The 14,092-nt window shown below is 39.8% G+C and overlaps 1 protein-coding gene across 2 annotated transcripts in view; it reads left to right on the top strand.

Annotated features, from left to right (window-relative positions):
- Positions 1-14,092, top strand: part of ZFR2 (zinc finger RNA binding protein 2) — an 88,805-nt gene that overhangs the window by 34,998 nt on the left and 39,715 nt on the right. For both annotated transcript variants that reach the window (XM_044998602.1, XM_044998604.1), the window contains exons 4-7: positions 7,586-7,804; positions 7,901-8,193; positions 10,693-10,875; positions 13,250-13,481. In XM_044998602.1, coding sequence (XP_044854537.1) covers positions 7,586-7,804; positions 7,901-8,193; positions 10,693-10,875; positions 13,250-13,481 — 927 coding nt within the window. The remainder of the gene's footprint in view (positions 1-7,585; positions 7,805-7,900; positions 8,194-10,692; positions 10,876-13,249; positions 13,482-14,092) is intronic.

The following is a 14,092-nucleotide window of genomic DNA, read 5'->3' as shown; positions in this document are numbered from 1 at the left end:
ATCACTGGTTTTAGCCCACGAAAGCTTATGGCCAAATACATTTGTTAGTCTCCAAGGTGCCACAAGGACTCCTCATTGTTTTTGCTGATACAGACTAACACGGCTACCACTCTGAAACATACCACAGTTAGTAGTTCTGCAATTTCACATTTGAGTTTCTTCAGAACTCTTGAGTGAATACTATCTGATCCTGGTAACTTACTAGGAATTAGGATTCACTTTAAAACCTGTGAATTCTAAATGTTTGTTTCATTTTTGTGACTGTATAGGTTCCCTCTAGTGGCCAAAATAATAGCTTTAAATTCCCATGGATAACTGAAGTCTCTTTAGCCCACTGGAATAAATCTGCATGATTCTGTTAATTTTTTGTTATTATAGTTCAAAAGTATTGAGTTCATCTCATGTTGAGAGCATATTTAATATTAAAAATTTGTTTTCTTGCTGCTTTTCCCTTCAGGATCAAATTGAGTCACTATATTTTCAGCACCAGATTATCTTTCTGATTCAGAATTTTTCATATTTAAGTAAGCTAGTTAAGTAATTCTATTTAAAAAGCAAATCAAACATACCGTAATAAGCATTTTGTCATTAAGTTTTGCTCAAGGGTACTTTTTGGCTAGAGGCTTTTCAAGGTTTTTACAAATCCATAAAACACTTAAGGTTTTGGAACCAATTGCTATAGGTAAATGGACATAAGAAACTATTCACATTAAGTCCTGAAGTCCTTTCTCAGAAAAAATTTCTGTTGAAGTTTTTGAGAATTGTGCTTCATTATTCTGGAATCCTTAAGGCCCCAAAGTGGAATGAAAATGAATACATGTAGGATGATGGTTAAATCCAGTATTTTAAGAACATAGGATTAGCCATAATGTATGAGAACATTTGTCCCTCAAGTCTGGTGTTCTGCTTGTAGCAATGATTATTTGAAGCTTTAGAAGAAGGCAAAAAAATTATAAAACACCCAGCCAATTGCTTATATTCACGGTCATGAAGGGAGGATTTATTCTTGGCCTTTGCAGTGATCCTTGAAGGATGAAATTTGATTGTCCACATCTTAGCATATGTAACTACAAATTATTATTGCTTATAAATTTTTCCAGATCCTGTTTAAATCCAGCTGCAATATTCAGTTCTCTGGCTTCTTGGAGTAATGAATTTTACAGGTTAACTACATGAAGAAGTGTTTCTCATATGTGGGTCCGTCGGTCAATCCAGAAGACTCACTGCTGGGTAGGTCTCTCCCACTCGTCCACAGAGGCAGCTGGCTCAACTTTTTGGTGGCAAGAGGAGATTGTGATAACCAAATGCAATTGAGCTGCCACTGTGCTCAGTGCTAGCTGTATTCTGAAGCACTTTGATCTTCTTACCTTCTTGGCTGGCTCTTCCAGATTTACTCCCTCTGCTGGGAAGCCATCCCCATCTCTTGAACACTTCTGTCTCCTGCATTCTGTTTTTCCTTTGCTTTGCCGAAGTGGTGGTTGGGCCTCCGATGTGGTACTTCAGCGGAGCTTCTTGGCTGAGCTGGCCCTGCTTCTGCGCCAAAGAAACATTTTGGCTGCAGCAATTTCCCTTTATTGCTTGTTTTTCTCCTCCACCTTGCTTCAGGGAAGATTCCTAGCAATGGTCTTCCTCTACCTTTGCATCAGCACCACAGGGTAAGTCCTCCATTTTGTGATTTCTTTTCTGTCAACTTCATGGTTAGGAGAAGAGCAGATCCGGTAGCGAAAATGCAATCTAGTAGAATTCAGCCATTTCCACTTTCCTGGGAGTGAGTGTGTGGGGCTCTGATGACAAGGGCCTCTCCAAATGACACAGCAAACTATCTGTTAAAAGTATTACTGCCAAAGGCAGTAAATATGCTAGCAAGTCAACTCAGCAGTGTCTGGCCATCTACTTCCATCCTTCTGCCATCCTAGTACACTAAAGTTTTTCCTTCAAGGCCAAATTTTAATTCCATCAAAAACAACTTGTTATGACCGGGACTTGATGGCATAGGAATAATTATTTTAAAATTGTTTTTTCATTCTGGAGGGGAAAAAAGTCAGCATCCAATTATTTGAAAGCTATAATCTCTCCTGAACCTATAGGGAGGAGTTAAATTTTCCGTACCCCTTTTCTGGTCATTAGAGTCCATTCTCAATTCAGAAAGAAGCAGTCACCAAATGTTGTTGTGTTCCCCATTCTTGGGTTAAGAGTTAAATGAAGATGAAAACATGAGAGCTCTTAATCCCTTTCATCCAAAAAGGAATAGCCATCTTTCCTCTTCACCACCATTGCCAAAAAGGAAAGATGGAATGAAGGCAAAATCCAGAAAATCTTATTAGTTCACGTTTGCTTAAAAAAGAAGCAATTCTAAACTCCTTGACTTGGATGCCAGATGACTCTTGACCGGGATGATTTAGACAACTTCTAAAGTGCAATTCTACTCTGAAATTGAGTGTCTATGTTATGTACACACTGTTGGATTCCATGTTTGTGTCATTGATTATCATATTTTCTCACTTTACAAAGGGAAAAATACTGTGTGATTGACTGTCAGCTCTGCAAACTCAGCCTGGGCTCTTGGCATGTCTAGATGGGTTATTTTTTCCCTTTGTGCATCATTGACAGTAATATATATATATTAGGCCATATTCTGCTCTCAGACGTGTGCAATTTTATTAGCCTATGTGAAATTTGCAGGAAGGGCTGTTACAAAATATTATTTCTAAACTGCATAAATTTGATATGGAGACACAATAAACATGGAACTGCATGGTGAAATTTTTAGCCACTTTTCAGAATAGAACTGCATTTAAGAAGACAACTTGCACTGTGCAGGTAATGCTGACCAAGCATTCTTGTGTCTCAAAAATGCACTCTAGATAAGGAAATCAAAGGATAATGCAGTATTCACTAGTGTCTTCAGAAAATCTTGATTCAGGACTTCACCTGCCAAGAGGTGCCTCAGCAAGGCTTATCTTAAACTCTACAAGCTCTAGGAAGACACATTATCAGATTACAGTTTCTTGGCCCTGGCACATAATTTTAGAAAGAGACTCCATCCATACTGCTGGTATTAAAGCCTCTAAATTTAAAAAAAAAATGCTTAAGTGAAGAGTAAGAGTTGCCTCGAGCTTCAATGACTTGGCATAGTATTGTTCAAGAATTCTCTGTCATGGATAGAAAGCTACCTTTGCTTTGAGAGATCTGTCCAAAATAACCAAGAGCTTTTGTTGAGTTATGATGGTTGCTGTGACAAGTTTTTTTTCTGGTAGATCATTTCTCTGCAATGCTATAGCGAGAAGAAATTTGTAGGTTAGAATGCTGGCCATTGATTTGACTGCTAGCTCAAATCTCACCCAGCTTCATTTGATCTTTATTTGGAGGTTCCTGATAAAAAGCTTTAACAACTCTTCAAAATTGAGCAGTCTCTTCATAACAGCAAGATCATTGGGAGTCATTTTTTAAAATACTGATGTCAATCCTGATATCAACCTCTGTATTTGTTAGCGCCTGGTCTCAAGTCCTGGTCTTGAAACCAGCCCAATGGGTTCTTGGAAAGCAGCCTTGGCCATCACATCAAATCCAACTCATCCAATTAACAGGGAATTCACAGACTTGGGTGGGCCAGCTTCCAGGGTTCTGCTTCCTGACTGGCCACAAGATCTTGACTCTGGTTGGTGACTATATATATATAGTCACCAACCATATACATACACTTCCTGCTTCCTTTCTGCCCTTGTTGGAGCATCAAGCCATTGCCCATTAGTTGCTACTTGGACCCTGTTTGATTCTGTCTTGTTGACCCCATCTCATCCTGTGTTGTTGCCTTGTCTGACTCCACCTGCTACTACACTGTACATTTCCCTTGGATTGGATCTCCTGGATATTGGACCTCTTGCATGAACTCTGACTACTGACCTGGATGGACATTACAGTACTTATAACCAGCTCTTAATTTTCTTCATGCCTTCAGACGTGGGAAATACATATGCAGTCCCTCAATGAGGATGTCCCGGGATCCTTTCAGGAACAGGGGCTTCTCAGAGGCTCTTTAATCTATGCCAGCTCATGGCCTTTCACTGTTTTGGAGGATTCCTAAAGATGTTTTGGTGGCTAGGTTGATACAGCTCAAGACAAATAGGGACTAGAGGTGATAAGTGAAGGATATCTGATAGTTTCAGCAAATTCCTCCTTTTTTTCCTCCTTTTCTTCACTGCAAATTGAACTAAAAAATTAGCAGTGCAACAATGCATTCAGAACTTCTAAAAGCAGTAGCTCCAGTCCCTCTCCAAGAACAATGTTCAGGAAACTGTTCCAGAGTTGTGATGTCAAACAAACTAGAGGTTTTTGCTGGATCTCTCTCTTTCTCCTCTGAATTAGGAAAACAAGACTCTGAATGGAACTTTTTTAAATCCAGAAACAAGATGCCAATCGTTGCCTATCTCCATTTTCCCATCCAAACAATTTTATCAAATCTCATGGTATTTGTAATGTCCAAATTATGAGATACAGATTTATCATTAACTTAACAATCTCTCAATAAACAAAACAGTTCAAAATGCAGAAAGGCTTGTAAGACTCACCAAGTTCAATACAACTTCTATGGCAGTATGGTTTTACTATCTATCCCAAAAACTTATGGAATTCTCTCACAGAAGAAGGTATCTCTCATCCTTCAGCACTGTTGTCTTACCCATGGACAAATTTCAGTATAGCTTTATGACAGATCATGAAAAATGATGGTACGGACCATAGCTGACTGGAATCTTAGTCCCTTTGTAGAAACTGCTTAACGGGAAATTATTTACCTCTGACCTCTGTAAGCGCTCCTCTGGCAGAACTGGAACTTCCAGCTACATAACTGGATCATGTGTTGACACTCTCATGAAAATGGTAGTTCTGGTGTTGAGAGAGTTCCTGGCAGGCAAACCTCATTCAAAGCCACACCAGATCAAGATGATGAAAATGCCTGTCAAGTTGGGGTGCCCAAGAGAGATGTGAACCCTCGTACTGCAAATGTTCAAAAAGAGAGACTACCCTAAACATAACTGTCTAAAACTCAAAGCAGTTTCAGTTACTTGAAAATAATGCCTAGTTCTAGTAGAGTGATGATGATAATAGGGAGAGACATGGGTATATGCACCAACAGGGAGGTACCAAAAGTTGTTAATAAAGGACACAAACAATGAAACTTATCTCAGCTAGCAATCAAAACAACTTCCATCAAAAAAGTTAAACCATCAAGTCATCTGGCTAACCCATTGACTGTCCCTAGAGTACTGGAAGCTGGACCAGACCCTGTTCTGAAATTTGTATCAGCCTGGGATGCTCCACACTTGGATTTCTGTCTCTCAGACAAATAAGACCACTAAGATCTTCTCAAAGCACCAGAGAGGCTCTTGCCACATGGACACCACCTTCATCTCATGGAGTGGCCAACTCCTGTATACCTCCTAACCAAAGGTGCCAGGAAAAGTCAATTAGACAAAGCAATAATAGTTCTTAAAGTCACTTTTTGGCCCTGAAGGGTTTGGTTTCTTTACTGGATGCAGAGAACCACCCCAGCTTTCCAACCTCTCTCCTCTGTCCAGATCTTTTGAGGCTGGAATGTTTGGAATCTGAGATTAGTTATCTAGGAAGAACTTTACCTTCTGCTCTTATCAAGGTATATTGAACATATTTTCTCATTTAGTGTAGACTGTGCACTATAGATGTAACACCACTGTCCTGTGTGGGTTATTGGAAGCAGGGATCGAACCCGGACATCTGGGTCTTATTGTGCGAGACTTTACTGCTTGAGCTAAAAAGATTCTGCTAATGTCCAAGGCTGTGGTAGGATTATCCACCTCTATGTAACCTAGCCATCACTAGAGGGGGACAGAGCACCATGTCAAGTGCGTGTGGGTTAAACAGACAGCCTCTGGCACCTTCCAGTTCAGCCATATTAGAGTTCCTTATGGCCAGATTCAAGTAAGGCTTAAGCTCTATTTTCCTGTCCATTCCACTTTTAGCACTAAGATGTCTGTCTTCAGGAAGGAAGTTAACAGTAATGCTCCCCATTGTTATGTGACATATTCCTGAAAAGCTGTATCTATTCCCAAGAATGTCATAAATTTTAAATTTGTAATTTAATCTTAGTTCTACAAGCTACAACAAAGCCATCTCTAAACCCTTATCCAAATGTGTTTTTATATACAATTCCTCAAAACAGCTTTATTTATGTATCCTGTCTCAGCAGATCAAATTTCACTGTTTGGGAGCATTATCTGTCTGAGCAGTATCGGCATATTTTTCCAAACAAAATGGTCCTCAGACCTGCTACAAATATTGTACCCATAGGTAATTTGTCTTTCTAGCTCAGAGACTGCCGGCCTTTCATTCATTTTTTTTGCCCCAGACCAATTCATGCTGCAGTTGAAATTGCTGCATACCTTACATGTTTGGAGCACTCTAAAATATTACTTGGGTAGAGCCAAATCATAGAAGTCAGATGCATTGTTTGTCATATAAGGCACCTACAAGATAGGCAAGAAAACCTCAAAGGCTACAATTTCCATATGGATCAGACTGGCAATGAAGCAAGGGTACCTCACACCTAGTAAAGATTCTTTCAAAGGATTCATGATGCACACGACAAGGCCGAGCTCCTCTTTCTGGACAGAAAGCAATGGTGCTTTGAAGCAGGAAACTTGCAAGGCAACTACATGGTCTGTGTGTTCTTCCAACCAACACTGCAAAGTTTCCCATCCGTGGATACAGCCTTCAGCCATAGGGTTCAACAAGTTGCGTTTGATATTTTAAGAGCTTAATACAAGAATTCTAGTGCATGTGGTGTTCCCTGCCTTCCTTTTGGCCATTATCTTGTTTCTGGCAACATTCATTACCTTATTGCCTGCTAGATCCCAGCAGTGAGTCTTCTGGATAGCTGGATGGTCCTTGTGAATGAGAGAAGAAAAATTTTGATTTCTCATAGTGGGGACATCCACCAATCCAGAGGAACCCTTCCTAGATCTAGTTTTTAAAGTATGAATTCTTTTTATAATCTTCTACTGTTTTAAGAAGAGCGTGTGTCTTATTTGGTGCATTAAAAATATCTCTTTCCAGTTTTAACCAATTTGTATGAAAGCTTGAGAATAGATCTTCAGGGGTGTCTCCTGTCCTGCAACTGGTTATTGGAGTCTCCCTTTTACACCTGAAATCAGAGCCAGCTATCTCCAGGGATGAGTGGGTGGAACCTACCCAGCTGTGAGTTCCACTCTGAGAAACCAAATTTACAGGTAAGGAAAAAAAAAATCTCCCCTCGTTTATTGTAGTTTTTAAAATTGCCTGCTATTAATCTGAGTGACCTCATGCTTTTTTATTATGAAAGAATGGAAAAGGGAAGGACTGCTCGATTATTCATCTGTATCTTTCACTTCTTTCCAGGCTAATATGTTTTGCAGTCTCTCATCATACAAATTGTACCCAATTGCTAAACATCTCCAGTGTCTTGTTTAGCAAATATCTATTATTATTAAAGAGAGATGACTGTAATAGTTTAGAAGCACATGTATCTGTCTTCAGTTTTGCAAGAGGATGAGCTTGTGTGTTTGCTTTCTAGGCTCCAAAGGTGGCTACAGTCAATCTAGTGGTATTTATAGTCAGAGCCAGCCACAGAGACAGGTGACTACAATTAAGCCAGTTCAAACAGTGAGCGCCACATCTTCAAGCTACAATGCCTACCCAACAGTAACAACTGTTCAGCAAAATGCACCTGCCTCCTCCATCTCCTCGTACACCCCCTCCTCTTCATACAACTCCACTTCTGCATCATACTCTGGTAAGGAGGTAGCTGTCATGCAGGTGTTGCACTGTAATTCTCTTTGTTTAGACTATAACCCTCATAAAATTGCTCCCTTTTCTTTCTGCCTGCTAGGGTCAAATTACTCCAGTTATGATGCCACAGCATACACAGCACCTAGCACTTACTATCAACCACCTCAGCAGGCCCAGGCCCAGCATCAGCAGCCACCACCCCTCCCACAGCAACCGAAATCTACGAGCTCTTCTTCATGGAGCAGCACAGGGAACAGCACCACCACCAGCTCTAGCAACAGCTTCAGCAAAAAACCACCTTTTCAAAACAAACAGCTGAAACCCAAAGGGCCCCCTAAACAGCCTCAGCTTCACTACTGTGATATCTGCAAGATCAGCTGTGCTGGTCCACAGGTCAGCAACCCCCTTTACCCATGTGTCCACTCTGTATAACCTGCACTTCCTCCCCAGTCATATAGTTCAGCAGATATAGTCCTATTGATCTGCAGTATGTCCTCTTCAGTGACTTAATGGAAACATCTCAGAAAATAGATGTAACCAATCCCCCCACTATTGCAGGATGTAATGTTGTGGTTCACAAGCTTTATCTAAGTGTCTGGTTGTGTGCTCGATGTACTGTGAGTTTGGAGGCAAGCGCTGTAGGCTCTCCAAGCACTAGACTGTACAGAGTCTACCTTTCTGTGGATTTTCATTAACCCTCACATTTTAAGTAGTTAATGCAGGATTATTTTGCTACAACTGCCAGAAATAAACAGTGAAAATATCCTAGGCCCAACTACTATTGACAGTTCCAATAAAGATCAAAACAGTCCCTAACCCTGTCCCCTGGGCTGCCTGGCCGCCTTTCCACAGCCATTTCCCAGGCTGCTGCTGCCTCCTGCCTGCTGCACCTCTGCTCATAGGCAGCCGGCCTAGTCTCCCTGACCTTAGTTTGTACTTTTTCAGTTTGTTTGGCATTATGGAGCTTTCTAGTGGCTGAATGCTGGGCTGGATAACATATTGCCCTCCGTTGGTTAGCTCCTTTCCCCACAGCTCAGTCAAGGTGTGAGGAAAGATAATTAATAATGAGCCAGCAGGACTTAAACCTATATAGTGGAAAGTAAATTTGGAAAAAGCTATTGACCAAGAAAGTGTTTCAAGTTTTTATAAACAGATTTTATTAGACATATGTTTATTAGATATTCCTGTGTAAATGCCTGACTTTTTTTAAAGCCATAACGTCCCTCTGCACTGTTTGTTGTTCTCACTCATTGTGTCTTGTCTCAAATTTAGATTTAGCTACTTGAGGTAGGGACCTTATTTTTGCGTGTTTACTGTCAGACACCTAGTGCATTCTTGGGGTGCTATTATAAAAACAAAAAAGAATAATAGGCTTGAATATAAATCTGAAGTGTTGTTTGTCTGCCTTTGTTCTTGGAATCCTCTGCTTAGCTAGAGCATGTAGCATTTAACTGAAGAAGGAGCCAGGGTCATTTGGGAGAGAAATTGTCTCTTATAAGCTGTCCTACAAGGTTTCAACAAGAGCAATCCTAAGAAATACCATATAGACTTCTGTGGTGGTGTCCTTCTCTTATGGTGACAGTAAAATGTAGCATATCAACAGTCAGACTGTCCAGCTCTGAAAGCATGGAAGTTTCTTACACAGCTCAGAGACGCTGCAGTGTAATAGTAATATTCTGTCCACTGCTTCTAATTGAATAAAGCTGAAGCTAATTATTAAATATTTCTATCATAGCATTGCCTAAATCAGGATTGGGCCCCAGTGTTTTAGGTGCTGTATAAATACACAAAGGAAGTTGTCCCTGCTCCAAAATGCTTAGTCTAAAAGCATCTTAAATCCAGTAAAGGGAGCTGCCATTTTAACATGATGATAATAATAATAATTATAAATAATACAGTTATCAATAATTGTAATCAAGCCATGGGAAATGCATCTTGCCATTGGGATGAATGAGAAAATCTGAGCTCTTTAGAATTTTGTATAGGAAGCTAATTCTTTTAGATTGGCTAATATAGTATTTAGTACTGCTTTAAAGCTAGCTTTGCAAAATTCTGTTTGTCCATTCACCTGGGTCAAACTGTAATTCTTTTTTTAGTGGGTAAGTAAAATATTGGGGTTCCACTTCCCTACCTCCCATTATCATGATAAAGGGCAGGTGAGTAGATTTGTTCCTGGTCTGGTAACATTTCATGACCATCTTGTAGGAATGCCATTGTTAAACTTATATATATATATATATATATATAATATATAATATAATATACACACATATATTAGTTACCTTTATAATAATTATGATAAATTCTGTTGTCCCTTAATTCCAATGGTGACGTATTCTCTGTCTGCTTCCTACCAAGACCAATCAAATATCAATAAAATAATTCCCTCTGAGAGAGACCAGTTTACCAATTGTATAGTGATAATGAAATGTGCCAGACACTTCTAAAAACTGGTATATAGTGCTTTACTTCCTCCAGAAGACAATGTCCAACTACAAAACCCATTTAGGCTTAGATAACCGCAATATTTACAGGACAATAGGAAGAATGGTTGAAGTATTTTTAATACCAGTTTTTAGAAGTGTCTGGCACATTTCATTATTACTATACAATGGGTAAACTGGACTCCCTCAGAGGGAATTATGTTATTGATATTTTATATATATAAAAGAATCTGCTTCACCTGCCTGGGAATGCCTCTAGATGCTGCTGCTGTGAGTGGTGTTAATGAATGGGACACTCCATAAAAAGGCTTTGAGTTGCACACATTTGTACCCTTAAAACTAGACAGATTATGACCTGTCTTGGCAGATGAATGGTTCCAAGGAAATGCTGGGATTATATCGGTGTTCCATATTGCTGCTTAGAATGTATTTCCCTGTTTGACTGCAGACTTACCGGGAGCACTTGGAAGGACAAAAGCACAAAAAGAAGGAGGCAGCTCAGAAGACAGGTAACCTGGCAAACTGTGGCCCTCGTGGGGTGCAGACTCAGCTTCGATGCGAGCTCTGTGACGTCTCCTGCACAGGAGCAGATGCATATGCAGCACATATCCGGGGAGCGAAGCATCAGAAGGTATGAGAGCTCAACGGGACCATGGACATTTCATGCAGACATAGTGTGTGAAATATCTGATTACAGAGGATGTTGGTTTTCTAAAAATGTTCACAGTAGCTCACGAATATCCAGGGAACATTTCTGATAAAGTTTGAAGTAGAAATATATCCAACACTTCAAGATTTGATTGCAGTAGATGACTGGCTATCCAGAAACTGCTTGATCACAAAAGACTACAGTACCAGGTGGCTTCAACACTAAGCAGTGTACTTGGTACCGTAATACCAGAAACTCAGCTATCGTAGAACCAGGGACTGGAAGGGACCTTGCAAGGTCATCTAGTCCAGTCCCCTGCACTCATGTCAGGACTAAGTATTATCTAGAGCATCACTGACAGGTGTTTGGAGATTTCACAACCTTCCTTGGCAATTTTTTCCAGTGCTTAACCACCCTGACAGGAAGTTTTTCCTAATGTCCAACCTAAACAGGGTGTTGAACTAGATGACCTCCTGAGGTCTCTTCCAACCCTAATCTTCTATTATTCTAAACCACCCTTGCTGCATGCAGTTTAAGCTGATTGCTTCTTGTCCTATCCTGAAAGGTTAAGGAGAATAATTTTTCGCCCTTCTCCTTGTAACAACCTTTTCTGTACTTGAAAAATGTTATCATGTCCCCTCTGTCTTCTCTTCCACAGACTAAAGAAACTCAGTTTTTTCAATCTTCCCTCATAGGTCATGTTTTCTAGACCTTTAATAATTTTAGTTACTCTTCTCTGAACTTTCTCCAATTTGTCTACATCTTTTGTGAAATGTGGTGGCTAGAACTGGACACACTACTCTAGTTGAGGCCTAATCAGCGTGGAGTAGAGCAGAAGAATTACTTCTCATTATCTTGCTTACAACGCTCCTGCTAATATATCTCAAAATGATGTTTGCTTTTTTTGCAACAGTGTTGCACTGTTGACTCCTAGTTAGCTTGTGGTCCACTATGACAACCAGATCTGTTTCTGCAGTACTCCTTCCTAGACAGTCATTTCCCATTTTTGTATGTGTGCAACTGATTGTTCCTTCCTAAGTGGAGTACTTTGCATTTGTCCTTATTGAATTTCATCTTCTTTTCTTAGACCATTTCTCCAGTTTGTCCAGATCATTTTGAATTTTAATCCTATCCTAAAAAGCACTTGCAACCCCTTCCAGATTTGTATTGTCCGCAAACTTTATAAGTGTACTCTCTATGCCATTATCTAAATAATTGATGAAGATATTGAACAGAACCGGACCAGAACTGGTCCCTGCAGGATCCCACTTGATATGCCCTTCCAGCTTGCCTGAGAACCACTGATAACTACTCTTTGGGAACGGTTATCCAACCAGTTATGCACCCACCTTATCGTAGCTCTACATAGGTCGTATTTCCCTAGTTTGTTTGAGAGAAACTTGTGCAAGACAGTATCAAAAGCCTTACTAAAATCAAGATATACCACATCCATGTTGACTGTTATTTATCACCTTATTTTCTAGGTGTTTGGAAATTGATTGCTTAATTATTTGCTCCATTATCTTTCCTGGGTATTGACGTTAAACTGACTGGTCCATAATTCCCTGTGTTGTCCTTAAGAACATGAGAACGGCCATATTGGTTCAGACCAAAGGTCCATCTAGCCCAGTATCCTGTCTTCCGGCAGTGGCCAATGCCAGTTGCCGCAGAGGGAATGAACAGAACAAATGATCAAGTGATCCATTCCCTGTTGCTCATTCCCAGCCTTTGGCAAACAGAGGCTAGAGACACCATCCTCTCTTTCTTCTTTCTCTCCGCTCCCTAGGAATGGTGGCAGGCTTTTTGGTGCAACTCATGCTTAATGCAATTTGTTTTTCCTCTCAGATCTCTTTTGACGATATGTTTTCTAGTTCTAATTCCGCTGGGAAGAGGGGGCGAGATTGTTTTTCATTCTTTGAAAGTTTCTTGTTAAAGTCTCTACATTGAGACATTTCCCAACAACAGTTCTCCCTGATCAATTGCAAGTTCTGTAACCTGTTCAGAAAAGACCTGGCAGTTGAGGCACTAATGTCTGTTATGCTCTGCCATTCTATAGGAGTGCATGCCACCTGGTGGGAAAATAGTTTTTAAATATTTTGCTACAGAGTACTGCTCTAACTTTCAGGACCTCCTACAAAATTGTAGATCTGTTATAAATATATTACAATGAAGCAATTAATCTAATGTGTGTTTTATAGTATCACTTTGTTTTATTATATATTTTTATTGGGCGTGGAGATTACCCCGGTCTTTCTGTAAATTTATACACTTTACAAGGAAAAGTTTGATAGTATTGCTGTTAACTTCGGTCCCCTTTTACTCCTGCCCTTTCATATGACCACTCCATGTATTTCAGGTTGTTAAATTGCATACTAAATTGGGTAAGCCCATCCCTTCAGTAGAGCCTGTAGTAGTGAACTCTGGTCCAGGTCCTACCATCGCTGCAGCAAGTAAGCCAGCTGCCCATGCCCCTACAGCTGCATCTGTTACACCAACAAAACCAACAGTTGTAGCAACTAACAGTGCAAGCAACATAAGCAAGCCAGTGCCAGTGAAGAAACCTGTTGCATCCAAGATAACATTTTCAGGTATGTCTCCTTAAAATCCATTTTTAACTGTTTTGTTTTTGATGTATTGTCTAAAATCCATCATCTCATATAGGAATGACAATTTGTTTAAAATGTATGGTTCTTCCAAATGCTTTCAGGTGGGGCCTTTTCATCTTCCCATCATTATCCAGGAAAACCGACTAAGGAAAAGTAATTGTACATCAAGCTCCTTAAATGACTCTGAAAAAGGTTTTTTATTTTTTAACCCCTTGACTTCTAAAATCTAAAACTGCTTTCATCTTCTCCCTCTGCTTCCAAAAGTGTTCCAGAACCAGAACAGGGATTTTTGTGTGTTTCTGTACAAATCTGATGGCTTCCATATTTGCTTATTTTTTAATTTTGAACCCTGCTGTGAGGAAATAGAGGGAGGACTTCTGTCTGAAAGTTGCATTTCCTGGCTGTAGTATTTTAGCAGAATATCAAACACTGGCAATTATATGTTGAAATCTGTAGAAATACTTTTTAATCTTGACATTAAACTGATTTTTTTCATCTCACCATTTAGCCTTTGCCTCTTTAAATTTTTATATATTTAACTTAACCTTTAAGAACTTCCTTATCTTTATAGTAGTCTAGTCTGCTCATTCATA

The sequence above is a fragment of the Mauremys mutica genome, chromosome 24 (assembly GCF_020497125.1).
Source record: "Mauremys mutica isolate MM-2020 ecotype Southern chromosome 24, ASM2049712v1, whole genome shotgun sequence".
Lineage (NCBI taxonomy): Eukaryota > Metazoa > Chordata > Testudines > Geoemydidae > Mauremys > Mauremys mutica.
This window is presented reverse-complemented; position numbering and strand designations above follow the sequence as displayed.